Below are 15664 nucleotides of genomic sequence, written 5' to 3' on the forward strand. Positions count from 1 at the left end.
ACCATTCAATGGAAAAAAGATAGCATCTTCAACAAATGGTGCTGGTCCAACTGGATGTCTACATGTAGAAAAATGAAAATAGATCCATATTTATCACCCTGCACAAAACTGAAGTTCAAGTAGATCAAAGACCTCAACATAAAACCAGACACATTAAATCGGCTAGAAAAAAAAGTGGGGAATACCCTAGAACTCATTGGTACAGGAGAAAACTTCCTGAACAGAACACCAACAGCACAGGCTCTAAGAGCAACAACCAATAAATGGGACCTCATGAAACTGAAAAGCTTCTGTAAAGCAAAGGACACTGTCATCAAAACAAAGCAACTGCCTACATATTGGGAAAGAATCTTCACCAACCCTTTATCTGACAGAGGACTCATATCCAGTATATATAAAGAACTAAAGAAGCTGAAAAGCAGCAAACCAAGTAATCCACTTAAAAAATGGGGAACAGAGCTAAACAGAGAATTCTCTGTAGAGGAATATTGAATGGCAGAGAAGCACTTAAAGAAATGCTCAACCTCATTAGCCATTAGGGAAATGCAAATCAAAACAACCCTGAGATTTCACCTTATACCCATCAGAATGGCCAAGATGAAAAACTCAAGGGACAACACATGCTGGAGAGGTTGTGGAGAAAGGGGAACTCTTCTCCACTGCTGGTGGGAATGTAAACTGGTACAACCACTCTGGAAATCAATCTGGCCCTTTCTCAGACAAGTAGGAATAGCCCTTCCTCAAGATCCAGCCATACCACTCCTAGGCATATATCCAAAAGAGGTGTAAGTACACAAAAAGGACATTTGCTCAACCATGTTTGTAGCAGCTTTATTTGTAATAGCCAAAAGCTGGAAACAACCCAGATGCCCCTCAACTGAAGAATGGATGCAGAAATTGTGGTACATCTATACAATGGAGTATTACTCAGCAATGAAAAATAAAGAAATCATGAAATTTGCAGGTAAATGGTGGGACCTGGAAAGGATCATCCTGAGTGAGTTGTCCCAGAAGCAAAAAGACACACACGGTATATACTCATTCATATAAACATACAACATAGGATAAACCCATTAAAATCGGTACATCTAAACAAACTAAGCAAAAGAGAGGACCCTAACTAAAATGCTCAATCCCCATCCTGAAAGGCAAAGAGGATGGACATCTGAAGAAGAAGAAAAAAGGAAACAACCTAGGAACTTGCTACAGAGGGCCTCTGAAAGCCTCTGCCCTGCAGACTACCAAAGCAGATGCTGAGCCTGATGGCCAACTGATGGGCAGAGTGAATGGAATTTTAGGTAAGAAGTGGGAAATAGCAAGAGCTGGAGAAGACAGGAACTCCACAAGGGGAGCAACAGAACAAGAAAATTTGAACACAGGGAACTTCCCAGAGACTCATACTCCAACCAAGGACTATTCATGGAGATAACCTAGAACCCCTTCACAGATGTAGCCCATGGCAGTTCAGTGTCCAAGTGGGTTACCTAGTAATGGGAAGAGGGACTGCCTCTGATTGGCCTGCTCTTTGATTACCTCCCTCTAAGGGGAGGAGCAGCCTTACCGGGCCACAGAAGAGGACAATGCAGCCAATTTTGATGAGAACTGATAGACTAAGATCAGAAAGGAGAGGAGAATCTCCCCTATCAGTGGACTTGGGGAGGGGCATGTATGCAGAAAGGGGACGGAGGTTGGGATCGGGAGGGGGGGAGGGGCTTATGGGGGGATACAAAATGAATAAAGTGTAATTATTAAAATAATAATAATAATAAAGATTGGATTTAAAAAAAAAAAAGAAACTCAAGTGACAAGTTTACACTTCCATCAGCAATGGAGGAGGGTTCCCTTTTCTCCATAATCTCTCCAGCATGTGCTGTAATTTGAGTTTTTATCTTAGCCATTCTGATGGGTGTAAGGTAAAATCTCAGGGTCGTTTTGATTTGCATTTCCCTGATGACTAGTGATGATGAGCATTTCTTTAAGTGTATCTCTGCCATTCGATATTCCTTTATTGAGGACTCTCTGTTTAGGTCTGCAACCCATCTTTTAATTGGATTACTTAATTTGTTGCTGTTTAACTTCTTGAGTTCTTTATATATTCTGGATATCAGCCTCTGTCAGATACAGGATTGGTGAAGATACTTTCCCAATCAGTAAGCTGTCATTTTGTTCTGTTGACAGTGTTCTTTGCTTTACAGAGCTTTTCAGTTTCCTGAGATCCAATTTATTGACATTGGAAATCAATCTGGCACTTTCTCAGACAATTAAGTATAGTGCTTCCTCAAGATCCAGCTATACCACTCCTAAGCATAGATCTAAAAGATGCTCAAATATACAACAAGGACATTTGCTCAACCATGTTCATAGCAACTTTATTCATAATAGCCAGAACCTGAAAATAACCCAGATGCCCCTCAACTGAGGAATGGATACAGAAATTGTGGTACATTTACACAATGGAATACTACTCAGCAATTAAAAACAAGGAAATCATGAAATTTGTAGGGATTTGATGGGATCTAGAAAAGATCATCCTGAATTAAGGTATCCCCGAAGCAGAAAGACATACATGGTATATATACTCACTTGTAAGTGGATATTATACATATAAAGTAGGATAAACATACTGAAATCTGTACCCCTAAAGAAGCTAAGCAAGAAGGAGGACCCTGGATAAGATGACCAATCCTCACTCAGAAAGGCAAATGGGATGGATGTAGGAAGAGGGATAAAACAGGGAACAGGACAGGAGCCTACGACAGTGTCTGAAAGACTCTACCCAATAGGGTATCAAAGCAGATGCTGGGACTCATAGCCAAACTTTGGGCAGAGTGCAGAGAATCTTATGAAAGAAGAGGGAGACAGAATGACCTGGAGGGGACAGGAGCTCCACAAGGAGAACAACAGAACAAGAAATCTGGGCCCAGGGGTTTTTTTTGAGACTTATACACCAATCAAGGACCATGCATTAAAATAACCTAGAACTCCTACACAGATGTAGCCCATGGCAGCTCAGTATGAAAGTGGGTGTCCTAGTAAGGGAACAGGACTATATCTGACATGAACTCAGTGCTGGCTCTTTGATCACCTTCCCCTAATCCGGGAGCAGCCTTACTAGGCCAGGGAGGAAGACAAAGCAGCCAGTCCTGATGAGACCTTATAGGCTAGGGTCAGCTGGAGGTGGAAGAGGACTTCCCCTTTTAGTGGACTTGGAGAGGGGCATGGGATGAAATAAGGGAGGAAGGGTTAGATTGGGAGGGAATGATGGAGGTGGCTACAGCTGGGATATAAAGTGAATAAACTGTAATTAATATAAACATTTTTAAATAAAAATAAAATGTTGAGAAAAGCAGACTATTCTAGACTGAAACTGCACAATAGTGCACAAAACTGCATAATAGTGCATAGGTAGTTATGTAGTGCAGGAGAGAAAGTCCTTGGGGAAGTAAGAAAAGGAGTTCATTTGGGACTATATTAATTGTGACCCAACTATGTAAATTTCAAGTAAGCAAGGTAGTACCCAGGTCTAATTTCTAGAGAAGTGTGTGATCTAGCCTTGATTTGGTTAGGAAACAGTCTTGACTGTTCAAGAAGTTCAAGTAGATGACAGGCTATGTAGAATAAGCAAAATCTTTGGTGTCAGGCAGGTATTTATTAGCTCTTTGACTCAATTTTGAGCACTTGGTTTGACTTATCTGAACTTGGCTTTCTTCACCTATAAAACAGATACAGCAGCTACCTAACAGAATCAGTGATGGGGTAAGTATAGTTTATTTTTTACAAGACATTGGACTTAATATCAAAATGATGTATCCCTATCTGTGCTCTTACAAATAGGTACTCAACTCAGGGGGTCCAACTTCAAGCCCCTTCTAGAGAGCTATTCTGAAAAATGTGTCCACTTCTTATCTGCTTTATTCTTCATAGTTTGCCAAGCTTTAGCACTCAAAGTCAGGGCATTTCTTATGCTCTCACAGTTTTACCAAGATCTATCCATTTGTGCTTCTCTTGCATTTGGGCAAACAAAAGAGATTCTTGGAGTTTATTCTGAAAGTCAGGGTTGCTGTTTCTAAAATTTTCCAAGGTGGATATTGGGGTAGGGAAGGATTATGCACAGTTATTTTCAAAGAAAACAGTTCATGCACTGCAACAGAACCCAGGAGCTTGGAAAGCAGAAATCTTCTAGCTGTTCTAACTAAAGAGTAAGCAGCAAAAACAAAAAGAGGGGTTTTTTGTTTTCTATTTTTTTGTTTTTGTTTTCTGTTTTGCTTTTTGCTGGAAAGGGGCAGCTCCAGTTCCAGAACCACTGAGCTATGAATAAGCTTGGTTCTTTTTCCTGTATCCAAGTTCTCAGAAGACAAAACTGCTCCCAGAGCAGATTACTCACTTCATTTTTCTTAGTAAAAAAATGTATAGACATAAATTTTTTTTAGAAAAATTACACACCTATTTCTGGGCAAATTATTCAAAATTCTATAATGAAATCTACATAAGGAGCTGGGCAATGGTGCCACACACTTTAATCCCAGCACTTAGGAGGCAGAGGCAGGCAGATCTCTGAGTTTGAGGCCAGCTTGGTCTACGGAAGGAGTTCCAGAACAGCCAGAGCTACACAGAAAAAACTCTTTGTCTCAAAAATAACAGAAAAACAAAACAAACCACAAATCTCTGTAAGGAAACATAAAGACCCTCGTGCCCGTGAAGCACCCTTACCTTGGTCTTTATTCCTGGCAGTAAAGACCCTCGTGCCCATGAGGCACCCTTACCTTGGTCTTTATTCTTTGCAGTCTCTTGCGCTCAAGCCATCCCCTGATAAACGCTTGCATGACAGTGATCAGCCTAGTGATTTTTTTAGTCAATTGGCGTTTGTTTTTCTCCTGGAACACTTGGTAAATTTCAATGTGCGGTCCAATCCTTTTAACTTTTTTGTCTAATTTATCAGGCTTTACAACCGTCTTTAGCCTAAAAGTAAAATGTAAACTCTTTTTAGAGATAACTAGAAAAATAAACACACACACACACACACACACACACACACACACACACATTTTAGTACTGAGGAATAAAGCCAGGACTTCATGTACAAGCACTCTACCACTGGGCTATATCCCCAGCTTTATAAGGTTTTTTTTTGTTTTTTGTTTTTTGTTTTTTGTTTTTTGTAAATTCAAGACATGGTCTTACTAGGTTGCTCAAAGTGGGCTTGAACTCGCTGTATCCCTTGCAGATATTGAATTCAGGAACTTCCTTCCTTGACCTCCAGATAAGCTGGAATTACAGGCCTTTACTATTAGGTCAGCTTCCAATGACAAATATGCTGAAACAAGTAATGTACTATGACTTGTGCATAGAATTTAATTATAACTTCACTTAACTATGTTGATAAAGTTCTCAAAGACACTAGAACCAATATTACCATACACAACATTAAACTTCTAAGGGCAGAAAATCCAAGAAATTGAACCTTTCATGCTTAGTCACAACTATTCAAAGAAGGTAGGTGAGTCCAAGTAATTGTCATCCCCCCACAGTTTCTTAGAACTGCTACTCTGAATAATTCAGTTAGTCACTTACATGCCAAGCCAACATCATCTGCAAATTTCTTCTGAAGCTAGACCTGAGAGGGGCAGCAGTGCGACAAGCAAGGTCATGGACTACAGGGAAAGCCACAGAGGAATCGTACTAGAAACCATGTTGGGCCTTCAATACTAACATTAATAAACCTGCAGCAGTGATGATTGAGCACAGAAGAAAATGGTAGCTCTCTGTCATGAACATGTGTGTACTGTGGGGTATGTAGCCTTGGCAACTTTGTATCTACATGTTTTTTTTACATAGATATGTTTTTAATTTTTATTTTATTTTTATTAAATAAAGTTTATTCGCTTTGTATCCAAGCTGTAGCCTCCTCCCCATCCCCTTCCAATCCCCCCTCCCCTCCCCCCTCTTCTTCTCCCATGCCCCTCCCACAGTCCAATGATAGGGGAGGTTCTCCTCTTCCATCTGACCCTAGTCTATCAGGTCTCATCAGGATTGGAAGCATTGTCTTCCTCTGTGGACACTCCAACCAAGGACCATGCACGGAGATAACCTAGAACCCCTTCACAGATGAAGCCCACGGCACCTCAGTCTCCAAGTGAGTTCCCTAGTAATGGGAACAGGGACTGTCTCTTACATGAACTCATGGGCTGGCTCTTTGATCACCTCCACCTGAGGGGGGATAGGATTTATTTTAAAATGGTTATAATTTTCCTAGATAACAAAAGAGTTCCTGACACACACACACACACACACACACACACACACACACACACACAAAAACATTCATTTTATTAATGTTTGTAAATTATTTCTTTCCTTTTTGTGATTGATTTCTGTACAATTTGGTATCCCTGATATTTACCATAAATTATGCCTGAACTATTTTTTACTTTGTAAAAGAGAAGCTACAAGTCCTTCCTAGGGTGATATTATAAAGTCATGAAGTTTGTCACTGCCCTTTGGGTCCAGGTGGCATATGGCTACATTCCTTGGGAATTAATGTAGCAACAGTGGTTACTGGGGATTCCTGCTGAACATAGCTGGTACCACTCATTCAAATCTCCAAAAGGCCATCCAGCCTTTCCTTCACACTTTCCCATATGCCCTTCAATAAAGTACAAACAGGTCATCAATTGTGTTTTCTGAAAGAAATATCAGAAGTATGACAGTTTTATGAACACTGTATTTTGTTAACAATTTATCACAGAAAGAAAGGGCTTATGGGTGCAGGCTTCGCAGGTCAAAGCTGTTGGCACAACTATGCATCTGCCAGATGAGGCAAACATCAGGATGATTTCTCATGCGGAAGCAGAAGCTTCTTAACCCAAGAGCACACCATGATCATTAATTTGTAATCCCTATTTTTCTTCTAGCAAAGTTTGAGCAAACCCCTTGAAGCCCTACATATAGTCTTCAGTTGTACACACTAGAATGAATAGTTTCTAAGTAATACAGAAATTTTTCCAACTATCCTGTCAGTGTTCAAGAAAACAAATTTCTAATGGAATTTTGAATATATTGTAAGTTACAGAATCTACAGATAATATGTTAATAGAAATTATGAATACATGCTAATCTACTTATTCTGTGAAATAAGTTAAATATGTAAAATACTTTTACGGAGTATTTTTATGTTTTATTGTATCAATATTTCTAAATTTTCAATAAGAATCATGGCTGGGTGTGGTGTCACTGCTTGAGATCTCAGAATTTAGGAATTCGAAGGAGGAGCAGGAGTTCAAGGCTAGCTTAGGCTACATAGGAAGTTTGAGTCCAGCCCAGGGTACCAGAGACTAGTAGTAAATTGAAAAGAGGTAACAGCTAGAGAGGAAAGGCATGCATGGGAAGGTGGTGTAGGTGGGCGTGAATGCGAACAAAGGATAATGACATGCACATATGAAAATGACATGCTGAAACCCATTACTTTGTATGCTTTTCTAAAAAATACATCTAAAAAAATAATGAGAAAGTAAAAGATGGATCAGCTTCCTTCCAGAAAGAAGTTGCTGATGCCTTAGTCAGTTCATTTGATGTAACCTTTCTCGGCATATACGTTTCTGTGTTTAATACATTCCTTGTCCTTCATGTGTTGATTAAATTGGTCTGATACAGTAGTATTAAAGCACGAGTTGCTGAACAGAACTATGTGCTCCCAAACTGTGCCTGTGAATGAATCTTCACCTACAGGCTGATGTATATCCATAAAATAACTGGAATTTTGAACTCTTTTCTGTAAACTGTGACTGAATCCATAACATTGCTTTTAACTCATTCAGTGCTAAATTCATAACCCTAGATATAAATTCAAACTTCTGTTAGCCATTTAGCTGCTGACCACCTAACACAAGAATAACATATGCACAAGCAAAAGAAATTAGCTACCTTCTTTCACATACCTCAAATTTATACCCATTTCCTGCATGAAAATTAATAGCTATTTTTTAAGTTTCTGGTATCCGAATCTGTCTTCACAAAACTGTGTTTAATTCAATCCCTCCCCGCAAAAAAAAATTGTATCTCTAGGAAATTAGATAATACCCTCATAGAACCAAACATAAAGTGTACTGTCTCACTACATATCCTGATTTAGGAATAATAATTTCTAAGCCTGGTTTGTGATAACCAAATAGAATGCATTTTGAACATGTTATGTTCTCAAATAAAGTTTTTATTGTCATTAAATAAAACATTAATTTTATGAAAAACATAAGGAAAAACGTTCCAACAACAACTTTGTTTAAAGTAGAAATAATATGGCATCATTTTTTCATTTTAGTCTCTTTTAGTTCTGGTTAAGAAAGAGAAACCTGGACACCAACCATCCACGAAACCCCCGACCTACAACCTGTGCTGTCTGCAAGATTTGCTGGAGCAATGGGGCGCAGAACTTTTAAGAGGGGCCAACCAATGTCTGGGCTAACTTGAGGCCTATACCATGACAGGGAGCCCATGGCTCATACCTCCTGAATAGCCAGGAACAAGGATACTAGATAGCTCAGAGACCTGGTGTAGAACCAATTATGGTTGGAAAAAAAAAAAATCCTATTCTGCTAAACTTATTAGAACATCCCAACTGTTTGATTTTACCAATGAAGACTCAAGAGCCAGATGCTGGTGTAAAAACCTGCAAGCTTAGAGAGGCTGATAAAGTACAAGCTGACCTTCCTACTCAGCTCATGTTTCGAAGAAAAAAAGTCAAATACCAAAAGGTATAAGCCCAAGGATTTTATGTAATAGTGTGAGAAAAGTCTCATAACTTCAAATTTTGACGTTAGGAGAATAAAGATATCAAACTACATGTATTAATGCTTGTAACTCTTGTATAAAATGCATGTAAGCAGGAGTAGGAAGCAACATGCCAAAATATCTCTGCAGTCGATTACCAGTGTTCCTAAATCACGGGTGGGCTGGACTCCGACAGAAGAACTGCGACCTTGCGTGATTCTGGCTCAGTCTCCAAAACCTGGTGCAAATATTCCATTAATCTCTAGACTGCAAAGAAAGCACTGTGTTGTTAAGGAAAGTTGGTTGTTATTTTTTTTCTTTTAATTTTGTCAGCTCTTTTGAAATAGGCCTGTATACAATATATATTTTCAAGGACAATATACACTTATTTACATATTTAACACTTACCAATAGTCACTTTCTTTAAGCCTCAGCTTTACAATTTCTCCTTTAATCATTAAAATAGTTATCTCAAGTGAACTTGATATTCTAATTTTGAGAGAAATCCTGTGACCTTCTAACCTTGCAAAGATAAAATCCAATGTCCTTCTGCTTTGAGTGATAAAAATCACAGGAGAAAAAGGTATACTTGCCTACAGAAAGGTTAGTATTTATTTCAGTTTTTATTCGATTTTTTTAGTGTTCATAGCACATGAAAGATGCAGTCACATCACACATACATGTGACAGTATTTCAGGGTCTGAGAAAAGGAGAAGAGCAGATGATTATGGATACTTGTCCTGTGGCCATCAGATGTACAGAGGTCAGAGGACCCCATAAGTTAGTGAATCCATAGAAACCAGCCTTGTTTTTTTCCCTCTAAATAAAATTTTGAAATTTATCTCTGTTCATTATGTCTCGACAAAACTGTGATAAAAGGAGAAATGACACTTTCCATGGAGATCCTTGCCTGCCAAAGTCTCTATAACTATCCTTACAACAGTAAAAATGTGAGTAATTAGGGGCTAACTATAAACCAGATGCCGCCGTGAGAAGCTGCCCTGTTTGTCTGCGCGTATCCCTACAATCTACCCTCGTTATGAGAAAGTGGAAAGAACAAAGAGCCATGGCTGCACTTGGATTTTTCACTTCAAGTTGACAAATACATAATCAAAGTATCACATCAAATGTGTTTCAGAGACAGAAGTAATCATTAAGTAAAATTACATGTGAGAAAAGATACAAGAAATTAATTAGTAATTTAATTGTCTTAGCCCTATAGACCCTGAGCTTGAAAAACATTTGAAGAGGGAATTTTCTTTGACTGCGAGAGCTTATATGATACTGTATTAAACACCAAGTCACTCTGAGAGATTGGTTCAGCTATTGCTCCTGCCCAGTTTTGGCTGATGTGCAAGTATTTTGTATGCGTCATTTATAAAAAGCATGGTTTGTCCATCTGTTCCTAGGTTGAATGTGATTAAATGTGACTGAATGTGATTATTTTGGCTCTTTTAAAGTGCAATACTTTTTAAACTGGAAATACATGAGAAAACCAGTCCAGGTTGCCAAGTTCAGAAATACACTGAAAGATTGATAATGACCACCCTCCCCCAAATTCTCTTCCAACATGCATTATCAACAAAGCAAACATCACCACTTTCCTGATTAGACTAGCATGCTTGCTTTGTGCAAACGGCTTTGCAATTTAGTTATAATTTACACAATTGACTTTGATTCGGATCTTCTGCTACCAAGCTGTGTCGAGGGCTTCCATTTCCTGCATGTGCAGCCTTGAAGCACAGACATGTGATGTTCCAGGGCTTTGAATGTGGATTTGAAAGCAATCTGGGAATGAGCCAAACAAGTTAGTGGGCCACTTTAATGCCCTAAATGAGGTCTACTAGTAGGAAAACAGTACATTGAATTCAACATGACTTTAAGAAAAAGGATTTTCGGTCTCCATATTATCTATTTCCAGATCCCTCCAAGGGTTGAGTACTTCATGTCATCAAAATCTGCTCACTTCAGAAATCAGAGGAGGTTCCTGGGACTTTCTGAAGTGGAAGATAATGTCACTTTAATCTAGGCTAAATCTTAAAGTACTTTAAGACATCAGAATGAAGTGTGGTTTTTTTGTTTGTTTGTTTGTTTGTTTGTTTTTTTCTGAGCTTTCTTCTGTCCTTGTCACCATTATTACTCACAATGCTGCCATGGGTCCCAACTTCTCCCTTGTGAGTGCCCCAAAGTACCAACGTATTTTTGACTACCCATGGGTCTATAGTCTGTTTTATCATGACCGTATTAAAATATGGAGGCTGATATCCTATTTAAGATCCCTAAGAGTATCTGAATTCCTAGAGAGAGGTACTTTTTTTTAAACCTAAATAGATTTCTAGAACATTCCAGACAGTAGATGACTGACATCAACCAAAGAAAGAAGGGGTGTGGGAGACACGAGTCAGAAACAATTCTCCCAGCCTTTTATTAGTCTTTAAGAAAAGATGGATTTGTTGTTGTTACTGCTACTACGTACACTCAGATTCGATTTCCCAACAGTTTTTTTTCTTAAAATATAATAGCAATTTTTAAATTCCAAGTTCATTTCAAATATTACAATTATTTCTTCTGCCTTAGCATAAATAAGCAACCTGAAGGAGCATCACTTAGGAATTAGAGAAAAGCATCGTTTCACACAATGCAGACAAGAGCAAAAACAGAATGCTGTTCTGTTCATCCTGAATTGATTCCAACTTCATTTTCAAAGTCCTCCTTTCTGGAAATACTCTGCCCAGGGAGACATCCGATAATACTTTTATTGTACCTATATGGTTTCCTTGTAGGTCACTCCAGAAAATTATTCTGGAAGATATGTAGAATGACTAAAGTATCCATGCTGAAGGGGCTAGAGGAGTCAAGAGCACTGTAACCAGGCCCCAATTATTTTTGCAAGATTGTCTCTAAATAGAGAACCCAATGGGCTTTCCTGTTCTTCCTCTTGGCAAAGTGATTTATGTGTCTATTGCGAGAGCCCTCTGGTCCCAACCCAAACTTTAGTCCGTTCTGACAGAAAGCTAGCTCTACTGACTCCCCTCCATTTCTCTGCTCTCCACTCAGATGTGGGATTGATGAGGGTCTGATCCCTGTTCAGGAACTCATGGTCCTTGGAAGAGAAGCATCAGTAATGAATGTCCTTAACAATTAAGTATGATTTACAATTTGACATTCTCAATGAGACATATCGTTTAGGGACTGGTTCCAACAGATAAACTACCTTAAAAAAACAGACAGTAGTAGCCAAAGGGTAGTAGAAAAGTAGGAAATGCAAATACTCTCAGATCATCACCTTGGAGATGAGAGGCTCCGTTCTTCAGGTCTCTGACCCTCTATCAGCACTTTTTAAAGTTCTTCTAAGGAAAATCACTGCAATTCTGTTTTGCCAGCCTTAAGACTTCATTCCTCCACTGTGTTATTGGCATACTGTTGTACTAAAGCACAGGTGAGGACTTTATTAAGTCCTTTTTTCCATTGTTTTTTCTTCCTTGGACATTCCCCTTCTGATTCCAGGCAGAATCACAGCCACTCACTGCTGCCACCCATCTAGGGATTTCACAGGGCCAGTATTTCTTTACTCACTGCTGTACCCTTCAGGAGACATTAGTGGAACTATGTCTGTTTTGTACATGTGGTTGACTATATAGACCAGGCCACCGTGGCTCCAGGAGAGAAAGCAGGTGTCCTAGTTCAACCCGTAGCTGTAGCCAATAGGCTCTACTTAGCTTTCATAGAGATTCTTACTGTTAATACCTAGTCATTTTGTGTCCCTTTTCTCCCAACTGACAGCGCAATAATGCTTCTGCTAATCTCATCAGACTAGATCTGGATCTGAGTGCTGCTTGTACAGCATTCACAGTCATACTGAGATGTGTGCTATAATGTACCACTGCTTGATTCTGCTTCTGTTTGGATGTATAACTCTATTGAGTAAAAACATCACATAAAAGAACGAATACTGGAACTGAAATCCTCAGACCCCACAATTAAGATAAAGTTCAAACATTTTGACAATAGAAGTAAACAGGACATCAGTAATTATTTTCAGTATGGGCAAGCAGACAAACTCAAGGCAAGAGAGCCAGAAACAAAGATCACACAGGTCAAACCAAATACCACAGAATGATTTCATTTGCCATAAATGTAGTTCTTCTTCAACTAGAAGGCAATCCTTGGGAAAGTGGATCATTGGTGTAGACTTGAAAAACAGGCTTGCAAGTGAGTGTGAAGTTTGGAGACAGAAGTGTTTCTGGAAGATGCAGCCCTCTTCAAGCTACTCCCTACCAGCTATAGCAAATTCATGCTAGTGCAGTGTCTTCAAGGTCATCTACAATGGCTCTCTCTACTGACTTCACTCACAATATTGGATAAGGTAATTAAGTTCTGCCAAGAGCCCAGATTAGCCTGGCAGAGGGCAGAGGGTAAGGCCTGAATATACTTAATATATCTTCCAGCTTACTTCTCAGTGTCTGGGAGTTTACTGGAGACTGATTCTACTATCCTGAAGAGGAAGGACTAGCAGACTGGAAGGGAAATAATGAAGCTGAAGCTAAGGAAAAAAATTGAAGCTTTCCTTTAGTAGTTAAATGTTCTGGGCTAACAAGGGCCTTTTTCCACATTTATCTCCTGTTTTGTTTACTTTGAGAACCTGGATAATGAATAATATATGAGAATTCTGAAAAATGCCAAATGTCTTCACTTTAGAAAAATAGAGAAATAAAATTTGCAAAGCATGGTCCTATAAGTCTAGCACCCAAGTCTGTTATCAGATGGATGGTAGATGGTGACTTACACAACAAAGCAAGACTGCTAAGTGTTAGACTGAGCAAAAAATAAGTGAGAAGCGTCTTCCTAAATTCATTTCTTTTATTAATTTTAATTATTTATTTTTCTTGGTGTGTAATAGACTGGTGGACCATGAAATGACTTCTAACATGTCTAAATTTCAGGAAGGCAATTTTTAAGATTCACATACAGTGTTTAGAAACAAGAGGGGTATATGAGTTACTTTCTCATTACTGTGACAAAATGTCACATTCAGGCAACTTAAGAGGAAGAGAAAGAGGAGACAGAGAGAGAGAGAGAGAGAGAGAGAGAGAGAGAGAGAGAGAGAGAAGGAAGGAGGAGAATGAAAGTGAATCTGTTTTCTCCGGGGATGATCCCTGATAGGTTACCTAATATGAAGAGGTCATCCCTAACACATGTACATACAAACAGTGTTAAATGTACTCAATAGTGTGTGACTGTGTGTGTGTATATGTGTATCTAAATGTAGAAGAAGGGATCACAACATGGAGCAGCAAGAAGGGGGTGTGAAAACGATGTAGATGTAATACTCATATACACAAATTTATCAAGGATTATCCTCCTAGAGGCTCAGCTCAGCAGTGGATGAAACAGATCCTGAGACTCACAGCCCCCACCCATTAGGCAGAGTGTAAGGAGCCTTGTGGAAGAGTCGGGGAAAGGATACAAGGACACCGAAGGGACAAGAACTCCACAAGAAGACCAATAGAGTCAAATGATCTGGGCCCAGCAGAGCTTACACAGATTGAAGCAGCAACAAAGGACTATGAATGGCCTGGATCTAGGACCCGCATACATTTGTAGCCAGTGGGCAGCCTAGTTTACATGTGGGTTCCCTAACAAGTGGAGGAGAGACTGTCTCTGACATGGACTCTGTGGCCTGCTTTCTGTTCATTTCTCCTTGATGGGGCTGCCTTGCCTGGCCTCAGTGGAAGAGGATGTGCTCAGTCCTGACCTGACTTGATGTGCTGGGGTGGGTTAGTGGGGGAGGGACCTCCTTTCCTGAGAGGTAGGGGAGGAGGGTAAGAAGAAGGGAGGGGGGACTAGAAGGAGAGGAGGGAGGGAGCTACAATTAAAATGTAAATTGGATAAATTAATTAAAAAATTGTCAAGTAAATATAAAAGTAAATGTGAGACTAGTTTTATATGTCACTTAATAAGCTGTGTGATTCCAGATAATTTTTCTAAGGTGGTAAAATTTCATCAGAAAAAAAAAAATGTTTAAATTTTGTCTATTGCATAGAGCAAAAACATCTCAATATATTTTGTGATTTCTTAAAGGTTTCATAATTCCTAACTAAGGATCAGTCTCTCTCGTCTCGAGATGCCAATGTACAGGCTGAGGGTCTAAGGCCAAGGCTGTAGCACACAATTGTGTTTTCTAATCTTAAACAGGGGAGTCATGTGGTCATGAGGGAATCCAGAGAACACATGACTACATTTAGTTACCTAAAACCTTACACAATTGTTAGCGTAAAGCCAGACTATTGAAGAACGATGTCCTTTCTCTTTTCCTTTTTTGGTTCCCCTTTTGAGATAAAGTGTTGCTATATGGCCCAAAATGACCTGGAACTTTCTATGTGAACCTGGCTGGCATTGGTATCATTTCCATCCAGGGCTTACAGGCTTCTACCACCAACTTCTGTTAAAGAATGCTGGTATTTCTCCACTAACCATATCATGACAACCACAATAAACTACTCTCCATTTCAAGAACTTGTATTAATTTCCATGCCAATAAAGAGTTAATAAATTACCAAATGTTTAAAATATTACTAGTATTACTCTGTGCTTCTTATTCCTAATGATATTCTGCTATATCCATAGATCACTGCCTAGCCCAATTGTCATCAAAGAGGAATCATCTAGTAACTGATGGAAATAGATGCAGAGGCCCACAGCCAAATACTAAGTGGAGCCAAGGGAACCCCCCAGAGAAGAGGAAAAGGGAGGACTGCAGCAGGCAGAGCAGCCAAGGACATTAGAAAATAGCCCACAGAATCATAGGGGCTCACAGAAAGAAAGACAGAGAAAGAAAAAAGAAAGAGAGAAAGAAAGAAAGAAAGAAAGAAAGAAAGAAAGAAAGAAAGAAAGAAAGAAA

At 39.2% G+C, this 15664-nt stretch overlaps 1 protein-coding gene across 1 annotated transcript in view; it reads right to left on the reverse strand.

The window, feature by feature from the left end:
* Window positions 1–15664, reverse strand: part of Iqcm (IQ motif containing M) — a 324157-nt gene that overhangs the window by 183976 nt on the left and 124517 nt on the right. Inside the window, exon 8 of the mRNA XM_055609054.1 lies at window positions 4764–4959. Within this exon, the coding sequence (XP_055465029.1) occupies window positions 4764–4959 (196 nt within the window). The remainder of the gene's footprint in view (window positions 1–4763; window positions 4960–15664) is intronic.

Source organism: Psammomys obesus, unplaced genomic scaffold (assembly GCF_907164565.1).
Source record: "Psammomys obesus unplaced genomic scaffold, mPsaObe1.curated_primary_1811, whole genome shotgun sequence".
NCBI lineage: Eukaryota > Metazoa > Chordata > Mammalia > Rodentia > Muridae > Psammomys > Psammomys obesus.